The sequence below is a fragment of the Prunus dulcis genome, chromosome 6 (assembly GCF_902201215.1).
Source record: "Prunus dulcis chromosome 6, ALMONDv2, whole genome shotgun sequence".
Lineage (NCBI taxonomy): Eukaryota > Viridiplantae > Streptophyta > Magnoliopsida > Rosales > Rosaceae > Prunus > Prunus dulcis.
Genome location: NC_047655.1, coordinates 21,280,555 through 21,295,328, shown reverse-complemented (window position 1 = coordinate 21,295,328; position 14,774 = coordinate 21,280,555). Strand labels below are relative to the sequence as shown.

The 14,774-nt window shown below is 37.8% G+C and overlaps 2 protein-coding genes across 3 annotated transcripts; one reads left to right on the top strand and one right to left on the bottom strand.

The window, feature by feature from the left end:
• The first annotated feature begins 4,203 nt into the window (after positions 1–4,203).
• LOC117632196 (formin-like protein 6) lies at positions 4,204–9,263 on the top strand. Its single transcript, XM_034365621.1, has 4 exons — positions 4,204–5,873; positions 5,983–6,188; positions 7,521–7,762; positions 7,860–9,263. The coding sequence occupies exons 1-4, from the start codon at positions 4,420–4,422 to the stop codon at positions 8,649–8,651; spliced, it is 2,694 nt and encodes an 897-aa protein (XP_034221512.1). The 5' UTR covers positions 4,204–4,419; the 3' UTR covers positions 8,652–9,263.
• Positions 9,264–10,621: 1,358 nt separating this feature from the next.
• On the bottom strand, positions 10,622–14,567 carry LOC117631198 (BTB/POZ and TAZ domain-containing protein 4). 2 transcript variants are annotated; one of them, XM_034364211.1, is made up of 6 exons: positions 14,149–14,567; positions 13,135–13,414; positions 12,695–12,825; positions 12,000–12,306; positions 11,597–11,910; positions 10,622–10,930 (listed from the first exon to the last, which is right to left on the bottom strand). In XM_034364211.1, exons 2-6 carry the CDS (start codon positions 13,393–13,395, stop codon positions 10,789–10,791), a joined length of 1,155 nt encoding a protein of 384 aa, XP_034220102.1. In that variant the 5' UTR covers positions 13,396–13,414; positions 14,149–14,567; the 3' UTR covers positions 10,622–10,788. The 2 variants fall into 2 exon arrangements, with proteins under 2 accessions (XP_034220102.1, XP_034220103.1); XM_034364212.1 differs by lacking the exon at positions 14,149–14,567 and having other exon boundaries at positions 13,203–13,388.
• Between the last annotated feature and the right edge of the window lie 207 nt (positions 14,568–14,774).

Genomic DNA, 14,774 nt, shown 5'->3' with positions numbered 1-14,774 from the left:
ATGTGGTGCAAATTGCACAAACTATGTACCTTATATAATTCCGGACCCCCCAAGGAAAAAAAAAGAAGGTACTAGTTGAAAATCATTAGAGTTGTGACCTAATCTATCAAGCTAATAATGTATGCACCTAAAAATACAAAAAAAATGAAAGATGATATTGGGACAGACTTGACGTGTGTGTTTAGACTTTCCTTAATGATTAACGTTTGGTGTTTTGTTTTGTTTGTTAATGGGAAATTATTGCCTCTCTGCCAATTCACTTTTAATCTTCTGATTGCATGGACATGAAGCAAAGCTAGATCCTTGACTTGGCCTATTAGATTAGAACCCTCTACACTCACTCTACTGCCTCATTTTTAAACCCTAGGAGGATAGGGCTTTTTGCTTGCCCTTAATCCTTAATTAGTAACGTTTTATTTGTTTAAAGAATATTCTAATTCCTTCTTGGAAATGCTCTTGTTTAGGATTATTATTATTATTATTAAATTAAGTCCATAACCACAAGCTTAATATTCCAAGACACACTGTAGGACCCAAGTGCCAAAGAAATCCACCCAACTTTGCTGCCTCCAGCACATTATCTCCCTCTAATTATTGATTTCTTTTGTTTGGTAATGCTGTCATAACGACAATATAATTTTTTTTTAAATTAAAAAAAGATTAAAAAAAGACTACAGGAAACCTTTTCAATGATTTAAAGGGTGTCATTAGAGGTCCCATGACTAATTATTAACAATAAAATATGGCTTAGGACATAAACTCAAACACCAAGTAGAAATGTCGGTCAATAGGAGGATCTCATGGCAACTGAAAGAGCCAATCAATTGGTAAATTTGACCTGTTTGCAAACATAAAAATATAATTAATAACTGTCCCTTTTGGTCTCTTTCTTTCTTATGTATCTGTTTACACTCCGTCGGAATCAAAATCTACCATCCCCAAAACATTCATGAATTTCATATGCTCTAAGATGGTGACATCTTGTGCGTTTTCACTTGTTGGAGGATCATGTTCTTCTTTATCAACAGATACATTACAGGGAGTACAAAAACAAAAGTTTATGGATACGTGTCAAAGTGTTATTTACTCGTAAGCATGAATAAGTCATTACATGTAAGAAGCCATGTATTATTTTTTTATTTTTTTCTATTTTTATTAGATGATGTAGTAACTGTGAGAGAGTTGAAAAAATATTTCACTCACCTAGTGCGAGAGAGTTGAAAAAATATTGGGAGAAAAGATAGATTTTTAAGCATCTTGAATATATTCTCTGTAATGTTTTGTGGAGAATACGTTAATCTAAACCGTTGAATTCATGTGGGTATATGAATGGTATAGCTTGTCAAATATTAAAAATATTAATTGAGCACATGCAAGTTATAACCCTAAATATTAAATCAATCATTTACATTAAAAGTGTGCCCAAGGATCGTGTCCAAGAAACAAGAAGACAGAATAAGGGAGTTGAGAAATGCTAAAGCACAATTAGAGATTAGGACATATGAACATTGACAAGGAACTTACAAGAAAGTTTTTTTATTTTATTTTTAATTCAACAACCACTACTTACTTAGTGGTATCATAGAACTAGAAAGAAACCACATATAAACATTGTCCTACAAATAAATACCATTACAAAAGAAAAAGGGACAAAAGATGAAAAAGTAATAAAGCATATGCTGTTGGGCGTGTGCATGTCTCCCTCCCACAATAAAAGAGATATGCATAAATAGATAGGGTCGGTGGATCAATCTATCAGAGAAAGAAACTAAGAAAGCACAAACCAACAAAACGTTAACTTAGCCCATTTCACTTTGTCCCAAAACGACATTTTAGCCTCGTCTCCCAAACCCCAAATTAGAATAACCATATGTACTCAAGTTTGCTTCAAATTTTGTACACCCTCTATAATAGAAATGATTACAATATATGTGTATACGCAAGATATATTCTTCTCTTAAGATATGTAGTAGAGGTGAAGTAATTTGTTTCTTTGTATTTTTGATATTTCTTGACCGGACGTTGATTTTTTCATTCTTCTTTTGTTAATTTATTGTCCATATTTGTTGAAAATTGCATGTTCTCACTTATCTTTTGTTCATTTACAATCCCTTATTAGAAATTGTATGTTATAATAAAAAGTATTTAAAAAAAACAACAAAAGAGAGTATGAATGGACAAAATGAGAGTGGGAAAATCAATACCCTTCCTGCAATTTCTTTGAGATTTACTCGATATCAACCTTCAAAAGGGGAAAAATGTTTGATTTCCACTAGTATTGATCCAGAATTGAAAGAAAGAAAAATCAAGAAGGTAATTGAACTCTAATTAGCCTTTAAAATCCCGAATTAAGTCAAATTTAAATCAAATCAACCCTAATAAAGTTACTTGTCTACTAAACAAAAATAGTGACGGTTATCGATATCAAAATTCTATATTGAAATATCCCTCAATTTATTCATAAATTCAAGTGTTGAAATTATCCACACGGACGACAATTTCAACATAACAAAATAAAATGCCGAGAAAAACTTAAGTAGAGTTGTTCTTGCTAGGTGATGATTATGTACCAAGCATTAAAACAAGAGCACACACAAAGCTTATAGTTATATCGTAGAGAACCCAAAAGTGATTGTGTCTAATTGACCAACACCCGTCAACCAATAACCTAGAACAAGAGAAATATTCCATGAAAGTGCCACTTGGGGGTTGTTCTATGGACCACATTTTGTGGCGTTGCGGTCGCATTGTAGGAGATCTCAACTTGGAGCCGTGGACTTAAAGGTAGTAAAAGTAAGGGGAGACTCAGGATCCAACGGCACCAAGTGGGAAACATTAATGGAATATGTGCCTTGCCCCCCTTGGGCCTCGGCCTCAACCAAAGGTAAATAACAATTATAAATAAAATAAATAAATAAATAAAATGGACAACAAAAGACATGAACGTGGTCCTTTTTAAATCAGCACAACATGGTCATCATCGTCCATTTATTTGACTGCAACAAGCAGCAAAGTAGATTCTCATTCGTTCCTTACCAGTCACCACACCTAATACTGTAAAATAAATACCGAATCAAGAATAATAGCTTGATATTGTTGGTGGGCATAAATGAAAGCATGAAATGTTGAGATCCCAACTGAAGTGGCAATATTCTTATTTTCAAAATCACTTGTGATCCTCAGATTTCATGCCACTTAGTAACTAAAGTTAACTATTACCCTTCATGCCTCTAGTGTTGGGGGTTCTTGATGAAATTACTCTTTCGCATGTTTAGAAAATTAAATTGTTTTCAGATTTAAAGAGCAAGATAAAGTTTCGGTTTAACAGTCGGGAGGCGAATTAAAATCTTGTATCTAATTCTCACAGCTCCCATTTGCTTGGCTTCTCGCAACAAATGTGAGTTTAACACTTGTTACTTGTGTCGGCTTCTTTTATTTCGAATTTGACAAATATCAAAGTCTCATTTATTGTGAAGATGAGCACCTCCTCAATTTTAAGGAGCTAAATAATACTGTTTTAAGAATATCTACAATCATACTCTCTATTTTTTAGTTAAAATTTAGCTAAAAACACACAAAAAATTATTTTAGAAGTTCTCTATAAAATTTCAACTTCAATCATACTCTCTAGTTTAAGGAGTCATAAATGCTAGAATTATATTTTAATTCAACATAAATGGTCCATCTCTATGAAAAAATAATATACAAATAGACAATATTGATTAAAGATTTTAAAATATTCATTAAATTATAGGGAGCCACTAGGAGTTCATTATCTCTCTTTAAATTTAGGAGCTCCTGGAGGTCTCCATATTTTAGGAGTTGGATAGTGAGCATGGTTGAAGGTGAGTTTTCTTACTTCCTCCCTAAATTTTATCTAAAGATGTGATTTAAAGAGTCCATTATAGATGCTCTAATTATAGTTTAATTTGATTTGCATCATCACATGACCATAACATAGTTCTAAACTAATTTAAGAAAGTAAATTAGTTTTATAATAGGTGGGTTACCTATTATTATTTCAAAAATAACCCCAGTAATAAAATAATTATGTATAAAATACACGTTAAGTTTCTTTAAATATAAATCAATAAGAAAAAAAAAAAAGGGAATGCGGCTACTGCTGAGGTCAGCGGCTACTTGGGCATCCGGATCCCAGATCTTGCAGCCAAAAGAAGCTTCCCCACTCACTCACTCAACTCACCCCCTTTCTCTCTCCTCCTCCTCCTCCTCCTCCATTTTCTCTTTCTCTCTCTCCTATTTCAATTTCTGTCTTTCCAATCCAACCAAAACAACACAAAAACAAATTCTCAAACCCAACAACAAAATCCAGCAGCGAAAGAAGAATAAGATGATGAATTGGGTTTTTCTGAAACAAAAGCAAAACCAGAAAACAACACTCACCCATTAAAATTCAACATGAAATTGAGAGCTCCTGATCATCATCTTCGTCATCATCACTCAGCCCTCTTCTTCTCCATTTTTCTATCACTACTCTCCCTCTCCCTCACTCCACTCCATGCTCTTCAAACAGTCACGGCAATTCAAAGACGAATTTTGCACCAGCCTCTGTTTCCAGAGAGTTCATCTCCTCCACCGGAGATCGAGTCGCCGCCGATTCCACCGCCCCCGCCGCCGGATGTCGCAAGTGATCCAACCGACCAGCCTTTCTTCCATGAATTGCCATCTGGGTCGACCCCAGATCAGCCCCAATCCCCTCCGCCACCGTCAAACGCCACCGTTCCGATCCCACAAGCATCGCAGCCGACCAAGGGAACCAAAAGAGTCGCCATTGCCGCCTCCGTCGGAATTGTCACACTCGGCATGCTCTCTGCCCTCGCCTTCTTCCTCTACCGCCACCGAGTCAAGCACCCGTCCGAGTCTGAGAAACTCGTCAATGGCGGAGGACCCGGTTCCCAGAGATTCGCAGACGACTCGAGAATCCCACCCTCCAGCTTCCTCTACATTGGCACAGTCGAGCCCAGCCGTACGTCGACGACCAGCAGCGAAGCCGTGAGTGGACCCACAACGGCCGAATTGAACCGGTCGCCGTACCACAGGCTCAACTCGGTCAAAAGATCGGATCGGTATCGGCCGAGTCCCGAGTTGCAGCCGCTGCCTCCTCTGTCCAAGCCTCCCCAGAACCTCAACTCGCCTTCTCCCGTGTCGTCTTCCGATGAAGAGAGCCATGAAACCGCGTTTCATTCGCCGAACTGCTCTTCAATCAGCTATGACGACAGCTACTACACGCCGAGGCAAGGCAGTGTCAATGGAGGCGCCAATTGTGCTCCGATTCATGTGGCAAATTCGATTCCCCATTCCAAAAGAACTTCTCCAAAATCGCGCCTCTCGGTTTCTTCTACCACAAGGAACCAGGTTGCTCCGCCACCTCCGCCGCCACCACCGCCACCACCAATGCCAATTCAGACGCAAGCCCGGGATGCGCAACAAAGAGCTCCATCTTATTCTCATAAGAGGCCAAAATTCTCTTCCCCTCCGCCACCACCACCAAATTTGGCGCGGGTATCTAGGGCCCCCGTTCCACCTCCGCCGCCACCTCCACCGTCTCGACCGCCGATATTGAGACAGCAGGAAGTTGGGGATTCGGAAACAGTTACAAAAGTTTCTGCAATGTCAGCCCAAGTGTCAGCCAAGACACAATCATCCGCATCAATCCCAATAGGGTCTTTTGAAAATGGGACTAGAAAAACTGCTAAGCCAGTTGCCGATGAGAGTTTGGTGTCTTCGGAGAGTTTTGAAGCTGATGATGCTGGAGGGGCAAAGCCCAAGTTGAAGCCTCTGCACTGGGATAAGGTTCGGGCAACCTCGGACCGAGCCACAGTATGGGACCAGCTGAAATCAAGCTCATTCCAGTGAGTAGTTTCGGTTCAGTTGGCATTGCTGCATATTGTTTAGTTTTTGTGTTTTTTAGGCTCTGGTGTGCAAATTCTGATTTTTGGTGATGTATTGGTTTCTTTGTAGATTAAATGAAGACATGATGGAGACTCTTTTTGGCTGCAATTCGGCGAATTCGGTCCCAAAAGCGAAAGAGCCTATTAGAAGATCAGTTCTACCTCCTGTTGAACAAGAAAACAGGGTTTTGGATCCAAAGAAGTCGCAGAACATAGCTATACTATTGAGAGCACTGAATGTAGCAAGAGATGAGGTCACTGATTCTCTTTTAGATGGTAAGTGATTTCTTCTTCTTTCCCTTTTAGGATGAGTAATTAGCTCCTTCATTCTCCTTGGTGATAAAGAAATTTTTTTTCAACAAATTCAGTTAATATTTTACTCAATTTACTGAAAACATAGCAATGTCTACCAAGAACAGCTAACCATGTGTCTGTAGATTCACTTTCCATTGTTCCTGACTCATGAAACTCATATATATTGTAAGCTCTATTTTGCGTGGATATCGTGAATTCTTAAACCATTTCAAAATAATGAATTAAATAAGTTTCTAATAACACAAATTATTTTGAGGTACGCATTATATTTTAAGCCAATATTTGGGAAAGAGAATAAGGAGATAGAGGAGGATTTCAAAAACAGAAGTCGGAGTTAAAAGTTTAAGTGAGAAGAAGAAGGCATTATTGTTACTTGAATAAGAGTAAAACAAGTTACCCTCTAAAGATCGGATAAGAGTAATCCTTGAAAGCAGCAAAAGTGTGGTCATACCTAAAGCCATAAGACCAAGTTACTAGCATCAGGCATCATTAGTGGGCTCACTGTTGATTGGTTCCAAATCCTACCATTAACCATTCATCGTCACAGGCCTCCAGCTTCTAATTTTTTTTTTTATCTTTGAAGTTGACATTTTATAAACCAGTAATTTTTCCAACAAAATTTTTTCAATTCCCTACAACCTTCCTTGTGAGATATAATCTATTGTCTTAAGAGTTTTGCATTGGAAGCAATAGGTTCATGCATCCATGTTTAATCTTTGTCAACAGGAATACATTGCCCTGTTGGATGAAAGCGTTCAATACTTTGAAGTTTTATCCTATATTTTAACTGCAAAAGCAATAATTACTGCGACTGATGTTTAAACTAGCCTGTAGTCCTACCAATGGCATTCTTAAAGGTATCTGGGTGTGAGCGAGTCTTGGTTTACTTATAATTATAGCCTCATAGAATTTAGATTGCCGTGTGAAATTCAATTTGTACAAGCAGCTTAACCCATTATGTATCACATTCAGATAAACAGGGTCAATCTTTGAAACATTCCTATTCATTAGAACTCAAAATACTATACAAGCACACATAAAAGCTACATCCAGATGTCACCTTTTGCATGAGTCAAAAAAGAGCCCTGTAGGTGGATAGTAATCCAACAAAGAATTTTTTTTTTCTCATTTATCATTGCATATTCACCCCTTGAAAGTTCCATTACGTGATGTAAACATTTAGCAGTCACTAGAGGATGCAAGAGTTTGTTAACTTTCTCTCTCCCCTCCCATGTTTCGATGGTATTATTTACATCTGCTGCATCATGTGCATTATGTGCTTGTACATAACAGGTAACCCAGAAGGCTTGGGCGCTGAGCTGTTGGAAACTCTGGTAAAGATGGCTCCAACAAAGGAAGAAGAAATTAAACTTCGAGACTACCAGGGTGACGTCTCAAAATTAGGGACTGCTGAACGCTTTTTGAAGGCAGTGCTTGATATCCCATTTGCCTTTAAGAGAGTTGAAGCAATGCTATACAGAGCTAACTTTAATACAGAAGTGAAGTACTTGAGGAAGTCTTTTCAAACGCTGGAGGTATTTTTTCTGAAATTGACAATTATTGCCTTCTGGATTACTTAATTCCATGAATATTGACTTAAAAACTCACACCCAAGATCTTGATATTCTTCAGGAAGCAAGTGAAGAACTAAAGAACAGTCGATTATTCCTTAAACTCCTCGAAGCTGTTCTCAGGACAGGGAACCGAATGAATGTTGGGACCAACCGTGGTGATGCTAAATCTTTTAAACTTGATACACTATTAAAACTAGTAGACATAAAGGGAACAGATGGAAAGACCACATTGCTCCATTTTGTGGTCCAAGAGATTATAAGATCTGAAGGTTCAGTGGTTGACTCCACAAATGAGGATGCCAAAAAAATGCCCATCAATGCGAAGGAAGATGATTTCAAAAAGCAAGGATTGCAAATTGTGGCAGGGCTGGGCAGAGACCTCAGCAACGTAAAAAATGCAGCAGGAATGGACTCAGATGTCCTAAGTGGCTATGTGTCGAAGCTTGAAATGGGGCTTGAGAAGGTCAAACTGGTTTTACAATATGAGAAACCAGATATGCAAGGGAAATTCTTCAACTCGATGAAGATATTTCTAAAAGAGGCGGAGGAGGAAATTCTTAGGATCAAGGCTGATGAAAGAAAGGCATTATATATGGTGAAAGAGGTCACTGAGTATTTTCATGGGGATACAGCAAAGGAGGAAGCCCATCCTTTCAGAATCTTCATGATCGTGAGGGATTTTCTAAACGTATTGGACCAAGTGTGCAAGGAAGTGGGGAGGATGCAGGATAGAACATTGGTGGGCTCTGCTAGATCATTTCGGATAGCTGCAACTGCTTCTCTACCAGTTCTCAACAGGTATAATGTGAGACAAGATAACAGTTCAGATGATGAAAGCTTGTCACCATGAAGTTTGTGTATATGAAGCACATGAACCTTTTAGGAGGATACGTAAATGATTAGGTGGATACTACCACGGCCGTCGATGATACGTCCAATTGAAGAAGCAGCAGGACAGCACCCGTATATTTGTTTTGTTTGTTACAAGCATGTCAAAGGAGTAGAAGAATGCAGAAGGGAAGGCACTTTTGAAAGTCTTCCAATATAAAGAAGATCCCATTCCGCATAGAGGAGTTCCAGCCAGTTACCCAGGGGAAGCAACAGATTTTTTATGAGAATCGGGTATGCATAGTCCAACAAGTTAAATATTGAATATTATTTAGAAGAGCATATGCTATTTGAAGGATCATCCAACTAAAAGAAAAGGCATCAAATGAGAACATGTACAACAGATGAAAAAAGGAAAAGAAAAGTTACAAATATTTAGATTTTTTTTGTTTTGGGTTTTTTCTGCTCCAACACATATGCGATAGATAGGCTTAGGTTTCTTCATCTAGATCCAGAGTCCCACACATTTTGAAGGAAGCAGAGAATGTTTTGATGTCGGTGGTCATGATGTTGGTTGGGGTCTGCATTTATTTGATAAATTATAAAATCAATAATAAGTAGCTATTCTTCAGCATTGTTGTCTTCTTTAATTCTTTTCCCTACCCCACTTGGATAATATGTCAAATCTATTGGAAGAAATGAGCAAGGAGAAGAGACATATTGTCAAAGTTCAGATGTTCAAACTTTAAGGACAACCCAAGTTCGATCGCTACTTAAACACAAGCCCACTTTAAGAAAAGCAAACAAAGACTAACCATTACTGTAAACACCTTTAGGCTTTATGAAAGCCAAATAAATCTAGAAATCAATGGCCCAAAATTTTCAATCGTAGATGGCTTTATGTTCAATTTTTATCACGTACGGGAAAAATAATGGGAGCTTTAGTAATATACCCAAAATAGGACATGAAATTATAAAAAAACCCTATATGGAATAGACTTTAGAAACACACCCAAAAATCATTTACTATCTAATAAATAAGTGTTGAAGTTCCTATAAATTACATCTCTGCCATTTATTAACTTAAAACAAGCCCAATACAAAAAACTCAAAAAAAACCCAAAATAAGCCCAGCAAGCCCGAAGTGCATTGTTAATACCATGTCATAGAAGTGTATTGTTAATACCATGTCATAGAAATACATTGTTAATATCATGTCATAGAAGTACAATGTTAATATCATTTCATAGAAAAACATTGTTAATACCATTTCATACAAAAAACCCAAAAAAGCCCAGCAAGATATCCGATATCCTTTGCAAAAACATTGTTAATACCATTTCTGAAAAATCTGTTAATACTATGTCATGGAAGTACCCTGTTAATACTATGTCATAGAAATCAACTCAATTGCAAGGTATGAACAGTTTAACAACTGTTCATACCATTTCCTGGAAGCTAACAACTATATTTCATTTGCATAATAGGTACGATAACTTAAAACAAGCCCAACACAAGCCCAACACTAATTTAATGCTAAAAAGGGTAATAAAGATATTTCATCTTATTAATTAAATTAAAAAATATACAATTGTTGATTTTTGGGTTTATTTTGGGTGTGTTTCTATGTTTTAAATAGTGTAGGGTATATTTATAGTTTCATGTCTAGGAATGGGTGTTTCACTAATTTTGTAAAAAATAATTGGTTGAGAATAGCCAAACAATGTTATCCCCGTAATATACAAGCTTTTCTCCTGATGATAAGCTCGTGATTATAAATATGCTGCTCTTATATTTATCCATTTGATCGCCAAGGAGAATGGTAAGCTACAAAAGTGCCCCATAATAAATGGAAAATGCTTAGAGAGAAAACATTCTGAAAAGACTAATAAATATGGTTGTTCAAGATTTAAGTTCTTAGATATAACTTATACTTTCCCAAATATATATTTAAACTCAACATGATAATTTTTTTTTTTTATAGAACCAAAATATATATTTAAGTCTTTATATTTGTGAGTTAACCGGGATTCCGGAATTTCTTGAACAGACAGGAAGTGATTCTCTGCTTGTTTTAAATTACAGATTGAGATACAAAGGAACACTGGTTTAATCACAGCAAATGAACAACTAAATCAGGTTCCGCTGGAACAAAGACTTCATTGCCACAAAGAGCTGACCTTTGCTGATGAAATGAACGGTGCTCCCGCGATTCTCTTTGTTCTCAAAATCTTCTTCACTAACATTTTCCACCTAATCTCGTCTTTCTTACTCTGTTTCTTAATTCTCTCCTTAAAATTCCTGAAATGAAAAAATTTGCCACAGTGAGTGAAAAAGTTCAGAACCTAGTGTAAGAGTAAGACATAGCATGCAGTCTAAAACAAAACAAAACCATTCAGAACGTCAACTATCAAACCTATATAGACAACTGGCCTATGATATCTCCTACTTAAATCAATCTAGCAGTGTGTTCCATGCCTCTGTGAGCTAAATTTGTCGAGAGTACAAAATCTCACGTCAGGAACTTTAAGCCTTGCGACACAATACATAAGGTCTTAGACCTCTCCACCCATTGTCAACTGGTTTGAGGAGTTGAATGCTCTTAATTCTACATGGTACTAAAACAGACAATCCACCTAGGCCCAAAACTGAGCCACACATGATCCACGTCACTAAATATAATTTGTCTACGTGTTTGGCTCAAGTCCTACTGCACATTAGGGGGCTTGTTGCCTTTCCACCCATTGCCAATTGGTTTTGGGTTGGACGCTCTAACCTCAAGCCTGCAACGGTTATTGAAACTAAATGGGAAAAGGATGGGGGCTTATAGCTCTAGGGATTAGAGCACTTACTCTCACACCCATGGCAAGAGTTCGACCCTTGCGTCCCCCTACCCATAATCAAAAGAAATAAAAAGGAGGAAAAAAAAAAACAAACAAACAAACAAACAAAGATTAGTAGGCACACCTGCACAAAGGAACCCTGCAGGTATGGGAATTAGCACAAAGGCGGGAGTGTAACTCCAGCAGCTGCCACATCCTCTTGCAATGAATGCAACCACCAGGGACTCTCAACTTACAACCAGCAAAATGACGAACCAGCAATTCCAATCCTTTACAGGCTACATACTTACAAGGAGCCTGGTTCTCTTTAAAGTCCTTATCAGATGGTCCAATTGTTTGACAACCGTCTTTGTATATATGAACAAGAGCCTCCATTGCCTCATATAATAGCAAATATATTTTCCTCTCATTTACTTTTTTGATCCTCTCCTTTTGCCTCTGAAAAAGAATTCGAACATGAATGAACTTTAGCATGACTTTCCATGGGGATACAGAAAAGAAAAGAAGAAGCCAAACAGATCGCTTACATTATCTTCTTCAATCATGGACTCCACGAGCTCCTTTTCTAGTGCAGGGTGACTCTTCTTCATCACTTTCCATCCTGTAGTTGAACAAACAGTTTTAAAGTTCTTCAGGATCATACGGTGACAAATGAGGCTAAGTCGAGGGGCATCACACAGTAATGCCAGTTGAAATATGTCAACTACATTCTCTGTGGTAAGCAAGCCATGCTCCAGCTTCTTCTCACACTCTTGCTTCAACTGAGGAACCAAGTAGACATGAGAAAGCACTAACAAGTGCACGACAAACTCCTCCATTTCCTTTTTTCCATAACTAAACAGGAAACACCAGTAACAATCAGTACACAAAGTATTGTTCCAACTTGGAATTGCAACAAATTTCAAAACTTGTGTCAATAACATCCTTTAATGGATTTAGTGTGACTACTAGTTTGAAAATGGAGAAATGTTCTAATATTCCAGTAGTATTGTTCAAGTTTTATTGGTCTTGGTGTTGTTCAGGTTAATAAAGCATTCAACCAGAAGAAAAAAAAAACTATCAAACTTGGTTTTTCAACATGCGCTAGAAACTGTTAAAAGATGAAGTTTCACATCCTCTCCTACGTTCAGGTATGAAGTCTCACTTAATGGCCAATTCCTAGGCATCACATTAACTCCAAGAAATTCAGTAGAAGAGAAGCACCCATGGGAAAAATCATTACCAGGAAGAATACAAGAATCGAATAAAAACTCGAACTGCGTCATGTGGAACTCCAAGAATTGAGATTGATCGTTGACGACGAAACCGGCTTGATTGCTTCAACAAGCCTTTCATTGCAGGAGAAGCCATGCCCTGTCAGAATAGCATCCAAGTACAATGTTAGCATGCCTAATATCAACTCCATTGTCATGTCTGGAAGGCAATGTCTACTTACAATTAGTATGACTGTGTTTACAAGTTTCATATGATACGACTACATCATTCTGTGGTAAAACAATTTATAAATAAGTGACTTACAAAATCAACTATTAAACCCTGAATAGTTTGGCCTTTCTCTCCAACAACACATCTATTATCAAACTAAGGCTCTAGGAGGACTGCAACAGAATTTAGGGAAGATCACTTCACCTATCTTAATCGATGTTGAATAACTAAACTTACAAGAATGTTAGCATGGGCATAGATAATGCCACCATCATCAGTATTAACAGAAACATCTGCTCTATAACCTTCATCAAAGAGGCGCTCCCATGAATCTTTTGTTGCTGTAGAAACACAGCTGTACCCCCTTTGTTGTGATCCATCAATTGATAACCCCTTATGAAAATTGTTTGTCACAGGACCAGGCCATGGAGGAATCGTTCGGGAGACTTCCTTGGAAACAGGGGCAGATCCCTCATGGATGGTGTCCACCTTACACATTAGTGTCTAAGCTCCGGTTCTGCAGAAGTATGATAACCAGTTTAAGAGATATATCTCAGATCAAAAGGATTCAACATGCATATTTATAAAATATTTTACAGAGGTGGTATCTTTTTTTCCCCTTTTGGTGAGAGTATTTATCAATTTTGTATTAGAGAATTACCATCAGAAATGGCCTGTTTCTGAGATTAGTCAGTTAAGGCATTGTTTTCAAGGAGGAAAGCAAGGTTTTGAGGTTCTAACGTAATACATAACCCACGAAACTAAGCATATAAGAACCAGATCATCTTTTGCTAAAAAGTTAACACAATACAAATAGATCCAACAGCACAATAAGATCTCTCCCATATACAAGGGAAAGTTCAGGACCTTTTGGATGTCTCCTAGAAAAGACATGCCGGCCGCAAAGAACCAATATCAACAACAATATTCAAGTGCCCAAGAAGAGACAATTCAACTTGCCAATTCTTGGATCTGATAGAGCCAACAAAAGTTTAATTATGCAAGTGGACAAAAATATTGAAGCCACCACCATTCATATACCTCTATCTCACTTTCATTAATACAATTGTGAATATCAAATTTTCCTTTTCTTGGATTCAAAAATTTCAAAACAGCCTACCTATTATTATCAAGTTCTTTTCTTTTGAGCTCAAGTAGATCACAACCCAATAACCCATAAACCCATTTCTTTGCAGTCAATTCAATTCTCAGAAGAACAAAAGGAAAACAAAAAACAAAAATACCACTTACCCTTTTGAAAAGATGGATTTTTGGGAGCAAAGCAGTGGAAGAATCACTTTCCCAACGACGATATCGTTTCCTCTGAGAAGCGTCACCCAAAGAACCAAGCCCTTTCGTTTGGTTTTTTCCTCCTCTTTGGGTGTTCTTCCTCTCACTCTCTGTTTCTCTCCCTCTGTGTTGAGAGGGAGGCTGGGACTTGGGCACGACACGTGAGATTTCTGCAACATCCCAAGCTCCTATATATAAAAATGGAGGGCCTCCTCTCTCTCTCTCTCTCTCTCTCTCTCTCTTCCTCTCTTTGTCTAACTGTCAGCTCAGTCCTCCTCATTGCACCCCAAAAATATCGGGCGGGGAGAGACTCCCCGAAACGCGGCCGTTTTTGGGCATTTGCTGAATCACTCACACCTCAGGTCAAGAGGACCGTGCATTTTTCCAGTCTGCTTTAGGCGCCTCCCGCGTTTTGCCCTTCAACGTTCCCAACTGCTTTAACTGTCATTATCAAAACAGGGGAGGGGAAAGACAAAGATGTTTTGTTTTGCATAAAAAAATATGCTTTGCTCAACTATTTTGGATCAATACAGCTCATCGTGATTTTTTGGGTACTAATAAATCAAACAATTTTTTTGGTTTTGTCG

Bases quoted from the DNA above. Each gene is read 5' to 3' on its own strand.
- LOC117631198 (XM_034364211.1), bottom strand. From the start codon at position 13,395: ATGTGTAAGGTGGACACCATCCATGAGGGATCTGCCCCTGTTTCCAAG. The intron at 11,911-11,999 runs GTAAGCGATCTG...ATTCTTTTTCAG, and splicing joins CCATGATTGAAGAAGATAAT to AGGCAAAAGGAGAGGATCAA. The intron at 10,931-11,596 runs GTGTGCCTACTA...TTTTCATTTCAG, and splicing joins TGCAGGGTTCCTTTGTGCAG to GAATTTTAAGGAGAGAATTA.
- LOC117632196 (XM_034365621.1), top strand. From the start codon at position 4,420: ATGAAATTGAGAGCTCCTGATCATCATCTTCGTCATCATCACTCAGCC. The intron at 5,874-5,982 runs GTGAGTAGTTTC...GTTTCTTTGTAG, and splicing joins CTGAAATCAAGCTCATTCCA to ATTAAATGAAGACATGATGG. The intron at 7,763-7,859 runs GTATTTTTTCTG...GATATTCTTCAG, and splicing joins AGTCTTTTCAAACGCTGGAG to GAAGCAAGTGAAGAACTAAA.